General features: G+C 49.4%; 5 protein-coding genes across 5 annotated transcripts; 2 read left to right on the top strand and 3 right to left on the bottom strand.

The window, feature by feature from the left end:
• Positions 1 to 2990: 2990 nt before the first annotated feature.
• Pph13 (PvuII-PstI homology 13) lies at positions 2991 to 5126 on the bottom strand. Its single transcript, XM_017249989.3, has 3 exons — positions 4378 to 5126; positions 4042 to 4307; positions 2991 to 3983 (listed from the first exon to the last, which is right to left on the bottom strand). The coding sequence occupies exons 1-3, from the start codon at positions 4416 to 4418 to the stop codon at positions 3295 to 3297; spliced, it is 996 nt and encodes a 331-aa protein (XP_017105478.2). The 5' UTR covers positions 4419 to 5126; the 3' UTR covers positions 2991 to 3294.
• Positions 5127 to 5632: 506 nt separating this feature from the next.
• Positions 5633 to 6591, top strand: Ptth (Prothoracicotropic hormone). Its single transcript, XM_017249992.3, has 3 exons — positions 5633 to 5837; positions 5905 to 6216; positions 6281 to 6591. Exons 1-3 carry the CDS (start codon positions 5829 to 5831, stop codon positions 6533 to 6535), a joined length of 576 nt encoding a protein of 191 aa, XP_017105481.3. The 5' UTR covers positions 5633 to 5828; the 3' UTR covers positions 6536 to 6591.
• A 215-nt stretch (positions 6592 to 6806) lies between these two features.
• On the bottom strand, positions 6807 to 7801 carry cold (coiled). Its single transcript, XM_017249995.3, has 3 exons — positions 7621 to 7801; positions 7238 to 7548; positions 6807 to 7182 (listed from the first exon to the last, which is right to left on the bottom strand). Exons 1-3 carry the CDS (start codon positions 7676 to 7678, stop codon positions 7096 to 7098), a joined length of 456 nt encoding a protein of 151 aa, XP_017105484.2. The 5' UTR covers positions 7679 to 7801; the 3' UTR covers positions 6807 to 7095.
• Positions 7802 to 8091: 290 nt separating this feature from the next.
• Ipk2 (Inositol phosphate kinase 2) lies at positions 8092 to 9517 on the top strand. The gene has a single exon (XM_017249990.3). It carries the CDS (start codon positions 8152 to 8154, stop codon positions 9124 to 9126), a length of 975 nt encoding a protein of 324 aa, XP_017105479.2. The 5' UTR covers positions 8092 to 8151; the 3' UTR covers positions 9127 to 9517.
• Position 9518: 1 nt separating this feature from the next.
• Positions 9519 to 13937, bottom strand: Sf3b1 (splicing factor 3b subunit 1). The gene is made up of 3 exons (XM_017249984.3): positions 13805 to 13937; positions 12951 to 13633; positions 9519 to 12886 (listed from the first exon to the last, which is right to left on the bottom strand). Exons 1-3 carry the CDS (start codon positions 13830 to 13832, stop codon positions 9584 to 9586), a joined length of 4014 nt encoding a protein of 1337 aa, XP_017105473.2. The 5' UTR covers positions 13833 to 13937; the 3' UTR covers positions 9519 to 9583.
• Positions 13938 to 13953: the final 16 nt, after the last annotated feature.

The following is a 13953-nucleotide window of genomic DNA, read 5'->3' as shown; positions in this document are numbered from 1 at the left end:
CCCAATTTTCATAGGATTCTCACCAGAAAAATGACAAAAAATCTAAAAATATTTTTGCTTCGGGGTTTTGATGCAGATTGAAGCAGAATCGATCAACAAATCGTTTAAGGTATTCCGCTCCAGGATCGGATGAGAAGTGGCAAAGCTATAGCCATCGCTGTGGCCCATATGAGTCCTCCCCATACATTCCCCAATTTTCATAGGATTCTCACCAGAAAAATGACAAAAAATCTAAAAATATTTTTGCTTTGGGGTTTTGATGCAGATTGATGCAAAATCGATCAACAAATCGTTTAAGGTATTCCGATCAAGGATCGGATGAGAAATGGCAAAGCTATAGCCATCGCTGTGGCCCATATGAGTCCTCCGTATACATTCCCCAATTTTCATAGGATTCTCACCAGAAAAATGACAAAAAATCTAAAAATATTTTTGCTTCAGGGTTTTGATGCAGATTAATTAAGAATCGATCTACAAATCGTTTAAGGTATTCCGTTCAAGGATCGGATGAGAAATGGCAAAGCTATAGCCATCGCTGTGGCCCATATGAGTCCTCCCCATATATTCCCCAATTTTCATAGGGTTCTCACCAGAAAAATTACAAAAAATCTAAAAATATTTTTGCTTCAGGGTTTTGATGCAGATTAATTAAGAATCGATCTACAAATCGTTTAAGGTATCGGATCAAGAATCGATCAAGGATCGGATGAGAAATGGCAAAGCTATAGCCATCGCTGTGGCCCATATGAGTCCTCCCCATACATTCCCCAATTTTCATAGGATTCTCACCAGAAAAATGACAAAAAATCTAAAAATATTTTTGCTTTGGGGTTTTGATGCAGATTGATGCAAAATCGATCTACAAATCGTTTAAGGTATTCCGATCAAGGATCGGATGAGAAATGGCAAAGCTATAGCCATCGCTGTGGCCCATATGAGTCCTCCGTATACATTCCCCAATTTTCATAGGATTCTCACCAGAAAAATGACAAAAAATCTAAAAATATTTTTGCTTCAGGGTTTTGATGCAGATTAATTAAGAATCGATCTACAAATCGTTTAAGGTATTCCGCTCAAGGATCGGATGAGAAATGGCAAAGCTATAGCCATCGCTGTGGCCCATATGAGTCCTCCCCGTACATTCCCCAATTTTCATAGGAGTCTCACCAGAAAAATGACAAAAAATCTACAAATATTTTTACTTTCAGGAAAAATCATTCAAGGTATTTTTCTGAAAGGTCCGATAATAAATTGAAATGATATATATGTACATCGTGTGGGGTCATATATGTACACATGTATATTATCGTTTTTTTTTCATAAGCAGCCACTGTGTTGTCCTCGGGCGAGTGTCCTGCTGTAGATTAGCAGGTGAAACAGGTGAGTTTAATCCATAAAATGTGCGATTATTGCGTTTATGCGGCCCCAGGCGCATTCGATATAAAATATAAACAAACGTTAGAGAAATTACAGGAAAAGCCGAAGAAGGAGCTGAGTCAGCTCTCGTCCTGACGATGTCAGGCAACATACATGCCAGACGTCCAACCTCCCTTGCAAGGCTCCTCAGACGCACGACGCTTATTTGACTATCGATTAAAGTTTGTGGTTCTTGTGCACACAGCCCCGGGACTCGAGAGCTTGAAATAATTCCGAAGAAAGGTTTTTGATTAATTTTAAATGCAACCAGGCAGGAGTAAGGATTCGGAAAAGAAGTGTGTTGTTAAAGAGGTCATGGCAAGGATAATAGCGGACTCTTTCAACCATGTTTTACACCAAAAAGGGAGAAGAAATCAGACATATCGGAGCTAGGTGTGGGGCCACTCACATTCTGCGTTTTGTAGCTTCCCCCCTAACTCCTCAGTACTTAACTTTTTATTTTAGTTAAAAGATTTTACGCCCATATTTTGATGCAAAAGTCGCAGGCGAAAAAAAACCAACCGAACTTCCTCGCGCATGGCTGCCCAGCCTAATAACAGGAGATTATCCAATGGCAACCGGCCGAGCATCCTTGGTCGCGTCAACCCCGACCGGAGATAATGAAATTTTTGGGCAGCCTTTGTAGCTGCGAGTATCCTGCGAGACTGCGGCCAGTCCACCCGCTGCGACAGCCACCTCAGCCTCAATTAGCTTATTGTCCTCGTCATTGTCAGCAGCCGCAAAATGGCTGACAGCACTTCTCCGGCCAAAAAGCGGGCAGAAGGGGAGGCGGGGGTCTACTGACGGCGAGTTGCATTAGGGCCCTTGGCCTGGCCAAATCCACAAGGAGCTTTCCCAGGTGTTAAGCCAGCTGAGCTGGGTGCTCGGCACCCCCGGCCCTTCCATCTCCCAGCCGTTCCTTTAGAAGACCTTCCGCAGGATTCTGTTCTTGTAGGCTTTGGCTCAAGGTCCGGGAGCTTTTCAGATCCATCCTCCCAACTTTAATCCAAACAGGAATCAAATCAGTTTGGCTACAAAATGTAATAACAAATTACATAAAAGTAAAATTTTAAGAGCTACTCCTAATGTATAGATGCCGTGTTCGTTTTAAGGGATTCTTACAGTTCCATACAGTGTACACTCTACACTAAATCATAACAATAGTCAGCGCGGGAAGGGAGGAAAGGGTCCTCTGGCAATTGTTAAAAAGCAAAGCAAATGTTATTGCCAAACAAACCAAACCGAAACCAGAAATCTATTCAAATCGCACAATTAGTTTGCCTCTAATCCGACCCACAAATAGGGCGGGGCTGCCAGGACGAGGCAGGACGGGCTGCCTACGGGGCCCATTGTTGCGTGTGTAGACACACGTAGCGGAATCCATAGAAGCGTACAGTGAGCAACCTGCAACGGGAAAGGAGCTCGAATCCGTTGTTAAGGACTCCAGTTTCCATCTCACACCTAATAAAATATATATTTTGTGTTACTAATCAGAGAAATCAGAAAATACTGGAACAGCATCTACTCGTTCATCTATTTTACCCAAAACTATTTTTAAATATTATCAACTTTTAATTTATACACAAGATCCTTATTCTATTACTTTTTAAGGCTGAATTACAAACTTTAGATACAATATTTTAGTGCTCTTTTAGTTTTTAGATTCCTTATTCGAACCAACCTTTTTTTGGAAAAGACTTACCCAATACAGGCTAAACCTATCGTCATGGACTATAAAACAACAACATGATTTAACTTCACCATTCGCCCCTGAACTTCTTGCCTTGGAAGCCACATCGGTAACAACTAAGATTGCACCGGCTATGCTTCACGATTGCCTACAAATTGTCCTAAATGTGATTAGTCCCCGCGCCGGCCTCAGTCCTGATGATGATGCAGTTGATCCACGAGGTCAGCAATACCCTCCACTCCGATGCTAAGAGAGGGCAGCGACTTGTCTAGCACTAGGAGGGAGGGAGGAGTCTTAGGCCCTGTGTCCTCCATACCAAAGGCGGACATTCCGATGGCCTCGAGGCACAGTTCGTTGGGTGAACTGACGAGCTGGGCGTGGCTCTCCACGTACGACTGCATCTGGGGCTGTTCCATGCTGAGAATGCAGTCTGCCTTGAAGCTGTCAATCGTGAACTGATCGACGCTGAGGAACTTCATCTCATCATAGGCGGAGGAGCCATCGGGCAGTTCCAGATCCAAGGAGGCAGCAAACTCTAATCCCTGCGAATGCAGTGGATTCTGTTGCGCATGCTGATGGATGTTCTCATGGTGCGGATGTTGATTCTGCCCGGAATGCTGCTGCTGAGGCGGGTGCTGCTGGTGGAGAGTATGCTCCGACTGCGGTGGCTCTGTACTTGGAGGAGGGTAAGTGGACCACTCCATCGAGAGCCCGTTGCCGCCTCTTTCGAGGCCAAGCTGGTCAATGTTCAGGTTCAAGAAGATATTCGGCGACAGCCTGGATGGTGACATGGACGTGGGTCCATATGGCGCCTTTAGCTCGTTGTCCAGGGAGTTGGAAGATTGGGGTGGTGTGTCCGGCAGGAGAGTTCCACCTGCTGGAGATGGGTCGAATTCGTCAGACAAAAATAGTCAGGAAAACAGTAAAACACTAACCTAATGCCGTATCTAGTTGACCCAAAACAGCGCTATCGTCGTAGGACACATCGAGATCCAGGCCCCCCTCCTTGTAGTCTCCTCCGATTCCGCCGATCTTCTCCTGCTTCCGCCACTTGGCCCTTCGATTCTGAAACCACACCTGCACCCGGGCCTCCGTCAGATCTATTCGCACGGCCAGCTCCTCGCGGAAGAAGACATCCGGGTAGTGGGTCCGCTGAAAAGCCCTCTCCAGCTCCTGGAGTTGCAGCGTGTTAAATGTTGTTCTATGGAGGAGCGATTATAAAGTGGATGTTACTCCAACTACAGATTGAAATGGGTGGGTATAGTCCTTACCTGTATCTCCTTTGCTTGCGCTTCATTGTGCCTTTGTCCATGCGAATCCTGAGTTTAAAGTTTGGTGGGAGTAGTATCAGAATAGTCGGCTGTGGGCCAGATATCTTTCAATCCCAATCACTCCCCCTAAGCCAGTGGGTCTTCAAGCGCGTCGTGACATACTCGCCGAGTGTTTTTCTATTTTTTAACGATTTTCGTAGACACTTCAAGGGCTTCCGCGGTATTGCTACTTTTCGCTTTTCCACTTGGACAGACACCACGAAAAAAGCTTTACGAGAACTACGATGTGGCTGTATGATGAGGCCTATCCTTTTTGGTTCCAGATACCAGAGCTCAGCACGGATTCGCGCCCAGGTACAGCTGCATCCTCCGCGCTTCTTCTAGAGCTGCTGAGTTTATAGAAGGTGTGACTCTCAAACTGGGCAACCGCGCATCTCAAACTGTTGGGACGGCAATGTTCTTGCCTCGGCGACGCGAATTTGACTGAGGAGGATTTCCACGGCGGGCAGTGCGTGCGGCCTATCGTCGGAAGCCCTAGAAGAGCTCCAAGTCCAGTGTGGTTGGCATACTATCGGGCCCCCTACGCTGGCATCTGCTGGATTTCATATGTGTGGATAGTTTCCAGTGAGGGTCTGACCCGGTCTGTCGGTCTAGCCGAACTCTGCTATGGCATAGGCGCTGCACCTGACCCGAGTTTCGTCGAAATGGAGACAGAGTGAGCTCATAGCCGCTATTGGCTAGTGTGGAGTGCATCGTTGTTTGGAAGATCTGACAAGGCTATAACTCTTGAGCTGATAAACCTCCTTTATCAGCTGAATTTCTTCTACAGTATCAATCAGAGATTGTCTGAAGAATTACAAGTGTCTGTATTTGTTGTTAATAAGGCTAAAATATTGAAATAAAAGATAAATTGTAGCCAGAGCGGACCAAACTCTGAAAAGTGTGCTACAGGATTTGGCGAATTCGGTTTAAACACCTCCGCTTGATAGTTGTGTGGTGGTGGCGTGGAGCGCTTAAATTGCCCTTTGCCGGCGCTTGTAACCGAGCCTGGGCTCGAATTGTACACATGTCTGGGTCACTGGGCTTCCTTCGGGTCTCCCACCCTGCACCCCACACGCCGCTTCGCCACTACGACAGCACTTGGGGCCTTGGAGGCGTTTTCATTTCCCCCTCCAATCGAATGCCAAAAAAAAATATAAATAGCCAAGGGACCCAACCCCTTTCAGCCGGCCACTTGAGCCTGGTGTGGGTCCATTGTTGTGGTGTCAACACAGTGATGCCTTTGTTCCGCACTGCCCAGGTGACGGCCCATAATGGATCCGCTCTCTCCGCAACGCCACAAAAGGTAATCCGAGAGCCGGTCTTTGTCCGCTTGGAGTATAAAAGCACGGCGTGTCCATCCGCAGATTTGCAAAAGGAGCTGAGCGTGAGGCTGGCACGGATCGAGCAGGATGCCCTGGGTGAGTCCTATCCGGAACCTGCGATGGAACCCTTTCATGTATACAAATAATGTTCGTCAACCTGCAGTTGGCCATTTCCATAGCGACGTTGGCGCTGCTCTCCCTTTCCAATTGCGGATTCGGAAGTAGGTTTCCCGACGATCCAGATTACGGCGACTTGATAGAACTAGAGGAGCAGCCGGAGGAGCTTCCTGATCGCAGTACCTCCAAGATGTTGAGCGCCCTGATCGGCTTCAGTTCAACAGCCCTCCGACCCACAGAAACGACTTTTGCGATACCCCATCAATTGCCGCCCATGTACTACAACGACTTTTACGAGGATCTAATGGCTACCAAGCGAAACGACGTACACTCCGCTGGCTGCGATTGCAAGGTTACGGTTAGTTGAGGCAACACAGTGATACCGCCATAAGAAAATTTTTAACGCTCCTTCACTTCGCCAGAATAAGCTGAAGGACTTGGGAAGCCAGCACTTTCCCCGCTATTTAATGACCGCGGTCTGCGAGTCCCGCACTGCACAGGACGTTGCCAAGTGCACTCACGGATCCAATTGCCGCCCTCTGGAGTACAAAGTGAAGGTCCTAGCCCAGGGCACTCTCCCCGACCACTCTGGATCGGGCTCTCTGGGTCGGGACCCTTCTGAGGGGTGGAAATTCAGAACCGTGACAGTTACGGCCGGCTGCTTTTGCGCCAAGTAAGGGGACTGGATTCGGGAGCATCTGAAGTGAGAATATATTGACTATACTTGCATATTAAAGGGCCAGAAAGTCGCAAATGTTTCTTTATTGATGGGAATGATCCAAGAATTTTAGTAGAATATACGGCGTGACCCTTTCATGGTTATAAAGGGCAGGTAATAGCAAAAGCAAAATCGTTTAGTAAAAAAAAAAGATTAACTTTGTAAACTATTAGATTCAAATCAAATGCATTAATCGTATTTTTACTGTAAGGTCTTGCCTTATCAAGGTATTGAGTAATTATAAAGTGAAGTTTATTCGAAGGCACATTCTGGCCCAAGGTGGAATTGTTTTTATAAACAAACATGTAAGTATATTCGATTGAGTCAAATTGTACAGTAGGAGTGTCTTATGTTCCTTATAAAATTTATGAAATAGTGGATGGAATCGGCGACCTGTTGGGTCAAGGCACTTTGTCTAAAAACTACTTATGTGGACAGAATCACTTAGCTTATGGACGGATGTAAAACAGAGGACTGAACGGAAATTGTCTTGACTTCGGTGAGCCATCAAGGCTAGCACTATTGAGCAAGCCAGAGTCCCAGTCCTGAAATTGTGATTCCCAGAGCTAGGGTCAGGCCAAACACGTGGTTTGAAGAAGCGCCACTCTGAAAGGGAAATTTAAGTAAATAACCAGAAATGATTGTGGTTCGTTGTACTCACAATCACGAAGTAATTGCAGCGATCGCCTTGGCAGCACTCGTTGCAGGCCCAGTCCTCGTACCAGATGTGGGTGCAGTAGAGCTGCATGTACCTCTTTCGCTTCGACTGGCACTGCTCCTTGGTCATGCACCGCTTGGACACGTAGTACTGCTTCAGGGCACCCTCAGAAAAGTAGGGCTGCGATCCCCAGCGGATCTCTGTGCCGCAGGTGTTTTCGTAGGACTCGCAGGTCTTGATGGTGTTCAAGCATTTCTCAGTGTTACCCGTCTGGTTGGAACACACATAGCACTCCAGCCCGGACACAAAATCAACTAAGAGTTATAACCATGATGCATTGCTTAGGTGTGGTCTGTGAAGCGACAGGTGCGACGAGGAGTACTCACCTTGCCAGCACAAATAAACTGCAGCGAGGGCCACAACCAGTATCTCCCAGGACTTCATTGTGTGTCAGAGATAGAATCTCAACTAATCTCTCCTAAGTTATCTTATTTAATAAACAAACGCGTTCAATTGCCAAACAAAACCACTCCCAAAACAAATTATTACGAGTTTTTCAACTCTAGCAGCACTCTACTAACGACGTTTGCCAACACTACTTCTAACTGCATGGATCTTTTTTTGATGCACTTATTTAGCTTTAAAAGTGTCTTATCTATCCGAATCGGCGAATATTGAAAAATATAAATGTATTTTTCATGTTTATTTAATAAATTTATTAAAAATTCAAAATTTAGAGCGGCGCGAAAAGAGAGCACAAAGCGCAACATTCTCTTGGCGCAACATGTTGCGGAGGCATACATCGAAAAACGATTACAAAATCGACTAGTCGTATTTCATTTCCGATATTTTGGTAAAAGCCGCCGCTTGGACAAAACAAAACAAAAAAGGTTTTGTCCCTCAATTGTACGGAACACATGGCCCGGAAGGAACAAGATGTGGAGCACGAGCTGCCGCCGCCGAGGTGCCACCCGCTTCTCCCCGAAGGATTCCGGCAGCTGAACACACAGGTGGCCGGTCACTCATTCGAGGCCGCCAACACGGAGGCTGTGGGACTCCTGCAGGATCCGAGTGGGGGATGCGTCTTGAAGCCGATGGGCAAGCCAGAGTGCGGTGAACGGGAGCTGAGATTTTATGAATCACTCGTGGAAGCAGGTGCTTCAGGTGATAATGACCTTGCCCTGCTCCGCGGTCACGTCCCCCGGTTTTACGGTCCCCTGAAACTGGTTGTGAATCAGCGCGAGCGCACGTTCCTTCGTCTGGAAGACCTCACGCTTGGGATGCTTCAGCCGTGCGTCATGGACATTAAAATGGGCAAACGAACATGGGACCCGGAGTCCTCGCCCAGGAAAAGGAAACTGGAGGAGGCCAAGTATGTGATGTGCAAACAAAAGCTGGGGCTCTGCTTGCCAGGGTTCCAGGTGTACCTCAAGGACGACCAGGATCCCAGTCGCACGGTGGTTCTGCGACATGGCAATGACTACGGCAAGAGCTTGAGTGTGGAGGGCTTCCAGAAGACCATGGCTCTGTTCTTCAATGCAAACTCCAGTGATTTCAGGTCTGCTAGGCCCCAGACAGAGGTGCTGCTGAAGGAAGTGCTGCGCCAGTTGGAACAGATCCTTACCTGGTTCCGGGGCCAGCGACTGCTGCATTTCTACGCCAGCTCCCTGCTCATCTGCTACGACTACTCCAGGCTGGGCAGCTCCGGAAAGTCCCCGCACTTGCTCAACGGACACCACTTCAAGGAAGACAAGCCCTCCGATTGGGTGAAGGTCAGGATGATTGACTTTGCCCACGTCTACCCGGCGGATAAGGCTCTGCCGGACGAGAACTACATTTTCGGGCTGAACAGCCTTATAGCCGTGGTACACGCCATCCTCCACCAGTTCTGATCAAAGGACGGGACCAAGACCACTCCGCAGCAGGGGAGACTCCAGATGTTCCAATCTCATTGTTGAGACACTTTTGTATTATCGCTTAAGCCAAAAAAGAGTTCACAGTAGAATCCCACCGACTGGGGGTCGGATCTACTCTAAAATCGTAGAATAAACCGCGTTTTTTAAAAGTGTGATTATACTTTTGTATGGATTCGGATTTTCGAAAGGGAGAGAATCACAAAGCGCCCGATTTTATGTTTATTACCTTGTTTTACTTCCGGCGCTTTACAAATTAATGTCAGATCGTGTACAAACAAAGCACTAACCCTTAGTATTGAGTTCTTAAGAGATTGTTAAACTTTTAGAATACTGAAAGCCCACAAAATATATTTATGATTTGATCAAAGTTTGTGTTTCCATCTCATGCTAGAGAGACTTTATTTTAGCTTTTATAATTATGCTGTGTTACTTTTTAAAGCGAGTAGTCCATTTCGTAGCGCTCGTATTGGTTCTTTGGGTCGTTCGTAATCCTCGGATAGCCCGCGATCAGGGCATCCTGACCTCCGATGTACAGCGAATTGTATATCTTCCAGTAGACATCGCGCACCTTTCGGGCGGGGTGAAACAGGCCCTGGAGTGTGTACTGCAGGATTTTGATGGGTCCCAGAGACACCCTCAGCCCGTCCACGGAGTCCATGAACGCCTGCACCAGATGCGGGGAGGTCTCGAAGATGTTCGGCCACACGTAGTTCAGCAGATGCGTGAGGGCATCCTCGCAGCCGAACCCGTAGACGCCCAAGGACATGTGCTTTATGGCTGAGCAGGCGGTTTGCCGGTGCACGAGATCGCGATCCATGAGGGCGTCCTCCAGCAGAGGGCACACGGCGTAAATGTAGTCCTTGCCCATTTCGCCAATGTACTCGAAGAGAAAGGAGAGCGACTTCAGAACGCCATTCTGCACATTCAGCTCGGGCACTCTGTACTCGTTCATGAGGGCAGGGAGCACGGTGAACGGACGACACGTTTCGGCCACAATGGCGATCGCCACTGTGGTGCAGACGCGGTTCTGGCGTTCCTGGACCTTCAGATTGTTCAGGAGGGTGGCCAGGACATCATGGGGACCAATGGCCTTTGCTATGTAGCCGAAGGTGTTTACCGTGGCTCTCCGGATGGCCTTCTTATGGGCCTTGAGCAGCTCCAGGAGCTCGAAACAGATCCTCATCCACTCCCGAGCCGAGACGTACTCAGGACCTCGATCAGCGATTCTTCCCACAAGATCGATGCAGTTCTCCTGCACCTTTTCGTGCCGATTCTTCAAGATAGGCGTGAGTCTGGGCAAGAGATCCTTGATGGGAGGCGTCATCTTTGTCATGCCAATCACGTTCACAATGGCCTTGAGGGCTCCCAGAATACTGCCCAGCACCTCGGGGTATTCCTCGCCCAAGTATTCGTAGAGGACGACGCCCAGATGGCCCATCAGCTTCTCCTCCTGACACGTTTTCATCACCACGGCGATGCGAGAAATCAGGTCCGCCGCCTGCTGACGCACCTTTGCGGATTTGTTGTTCAATCTCCAGAGAATTGTGCCGCAGATCTGGGGCAAGTAGGGCTTCACGCGCTTGCCCAGTTGGTTGACTATTGTGCCGAAGCCATTCAGCATCACCACGTCCTCCGTGGTCTGTTCCTGGAAGGCGTACAAGATGCCGTCGATGAGCTGCTCCTCTAGTCGGGAGTCGATGTCGGCCGCTCCCAAATTGCCCATGATTTTCTCCACCGTCTCCATCACCATTTTGCGGTACTGCTCGTTCTCATCCTTGAGGTCGTCCACTACGCGATTGATGATCTCGGATGCGCCCACCTTGTTGGCTATCTCCACAGTGGTGTCCACCAGCTGACGGTAGTTGCGCCTGTCCAGAGCCATGCGGTGGTTCCAGAAGAATTTGAAGAAGTGCGGCAGGATCTCCTCCTTGATGTACTGCGGCTCCACACCGTCGGTGGCACAGCACTGCTTCACCACCTTCAGCACAATCTTCTTCATTTCCTCGTCGGGCGACTGGAACTCTCGGATCAGGATCAGCATCACTTCCCTGGTATAGTAGTTGGCGTACTCGGCGTCCATAAGGGGAATCAAGTAACCGATAGCCTTCAGGAAGGCCGCCAAGCCCTTGCCTCGATGGGTTCGAATACCCTTCCACAAGGGCTTCAGAACCGAGTCAAAGGACTCGATACCATACGGGGTAGCTGCCTCTGCGAGGGCGGCAATGGCCAGGGCTGTGATCGTGCGCACCTTCTGCTGCTCGTCCACAAGTCCGTGCTCGATAATCTCCACCAGGGCTTTGAGGTGCGGGAGAATGGCGCAGCCCATCAGAATGGCGATCTGCTGGACAATCTTGATGCCGGTGTGGCGAGCCTGCCAGGACTTCTTCGACTTGCACACTGCCTTCAGGAAAGGCAACAGAGATGGGATTCCCAGGGCCGATGCTACGACGGCAAAGGCTCGAGCTGTGGTGTTTCGAACGTACTCGTCTATGTTGTCAATGTCTGGCCTCATGGTGGAGATCATGGTGGCCAGTCCGGCCGCCTTGGCCAAGTTGGAAATGATTTCCCTTCCCTCGATTCTGGCGTAGTGGTCCTCGTCAATCAGGAGCGGTTCAATAACCACCAGGATTTTGTGGACATAGGGACGCACCAAATCGTCCAACTTGTACAAGACACGGTCTATCACCTTCACGAGCAAATGGCGCTCCTGGTCCTCCAAAGTTGGGGACATGAGTAGCGGTAGAATCTGATTGAACAAAGGGCCGGCTCCGAACTCCCTGGCCTTGTCCGTGATCTGTCGCAATGCGGATTTCCTCATCGGCGGAGACCCGTTCTTGATTGTGAGCAGCAGCTTCATAATCTTTCGTTCCTTCAGCTCCTCGGGCGAAAGGGCGTCCTCATTCACATCCACCAACAGCTTGTCGAAATACTGCGCGTCCTCGGGCTTCATAAACGGGAGGTTTTGCCCCTTGGGTTGGTTGTCCATGAACTTGGCGTTCTTGTCCTCCACCTGGATGAAGAAGCCGGCGGGAGTGCCGGCAATGGGCGTGGGAGTAGCCATCAGTTTCCTGCCCGGAGTTCGAAGCGGCACGTATCCAGCAGGCGGCGGCAAAATCTTGTATCCCGGAGGAAATATTTGGTCGAGTTCCTCGTCGGTGTACGGCCTGTTTCTCTCGTCGATTTCCTTTTCCCACCGATACGCTTGTAGCTGCTCCGGCGTCATAGCAGCCAGCGCTCCTGGCGTGGGCGTGGCCATGGCCATTGCCTTCACACCGACAGGTGTGCTGCCGCCTGGCGTCAACATTGGGGTGGCATGCCCCGGTGTGGCGTGCGGAGTCATACTGGGCGTCAAGCTTGGTGTCATTGCGTTAGCATTAGTTGGAGTGATCGCGGGCGTGGCGTTCGAGGGCGTTTCATCCCAGCGAGACCGACGCTTCGAGGCGCCCGGGGTGGACTCAATGGAGATGCTCTCGCTCCCAGCTCCGCTGCCTGTGCGATCGGGTTTCGGGGTCTCGGCCCATCCGCTGTGACCTGGAGTCTCTCGCTCCGTCTTGGGTGTTTCATCCCACCGATTTCGGCGGGCCGACTTCTCGTGTCCTGGGGTCTCATGGCCAGGAGTCATGGCATGCGCCGGTGTGGCGTCCCAGATGCGTGTGCTGAGTCCCGGTGTGGCTCCCGGTGTTTCGCTGCCCTTGTGCCCTGGCGTCTCGTCCCACCGATGATCTCCAGGAGTTTTCTTTGGAAAAAATAATAAAATTATATTTGGAACTCTATCAAATGTGGTATCTATGCAAACTTACATCCTCCCAAGTGGGTGTAGCTGCGCTACTGGGGGTGGCCGCCACCTTGGCGGGCACGAAACTGTCGCTAACTGTCTGGTCCCACCGACCACGTTTTCGTCCTCCTTCCTTCGATGGGGCAGACTCTCCATTGGAAGAGGAGGTCTTAACCAGAGTACCCTCCTTGGACTTTTCAAGAATCTTGCGTCGTAGCTCCGTCTCCTCGCCCTTGAGCATTTGCTCCCGCATAATGTCCGTGTAGGTACGGGAGCCAACGTCCGGCGTCTTACCTCCATCAGCAAAGGGATCTGCTCGTTCCGGGGAAATAATAATGCGGCGGCGCTTCTGACGGTACTCATCCTCGCGATCTGCGATGGTCGGACGGCGGCGATCCGCCAATGGATCCACATCCTCCTTGCCTTGGGTCACATCCTTCAGCACAGATGTGGGTGCCGTATAAGTAGTCCGCTTCTGGGGTACTGGAAAGCCACTATCCTCGTCTTCGTCGGCATCATCGGCGTCGTTGGCGGCAATTGAGGTATTGTAGCCTTCATACTTTCCCTTCCCCTTCCCCGCCTCCTCGTCATACAAGTCGCTGTCAAAGAAGCCACCGCTATCCAGCAATCCTACTCCGGCAGACGCAGCAGTGCTCTTGGCCAACTCGGTCTTCTTCTCCTGTATAACGCTGATCTGTGCCTCAATATCTGAAAAAACCATAATGTTTATTATATAGAAGCCACCGTAGAGTACCGGGCATGATTGTTTGGGCTTCCTGGAGGGTTTCCCGAGAAAGAATTTCATAAGGTCTTGAAATGTTATACCCTAAGGTATACCCCATCTACGGATTTTACCAAATGCCTCTTTGTTATGCTTACCCTCATGCGTCCGTGGGATATTCTCCATTTTTTCCTGTAAAATTATTATGACGGGTACAAGAAAATCTTCGGGTGTTAGAGATGCACCTTTAACCGATAGCCGATAAGATTAATCGTTACCCTTCGATAAGTTTGGTATTTAAAGGCCC

This window comes from Drosophila bipectinata, chromosome 2L (genome assembly GCF_030179905.1).
Source record: "Drosophila bipectinata strain 14024-0381.07 chromosome 2L, DbipHiC1v2, whole genome shotgun sequence".
Lineage (NCBI taxonomy): Eukaryota > Metazoa > Arthropoda > Insecta > Diptera > Drosophilidae > Drosophila > Drosophila bipectinata.
This window is presented reverse-complemented; position numbering and strand designations above follow the sequence as displayed.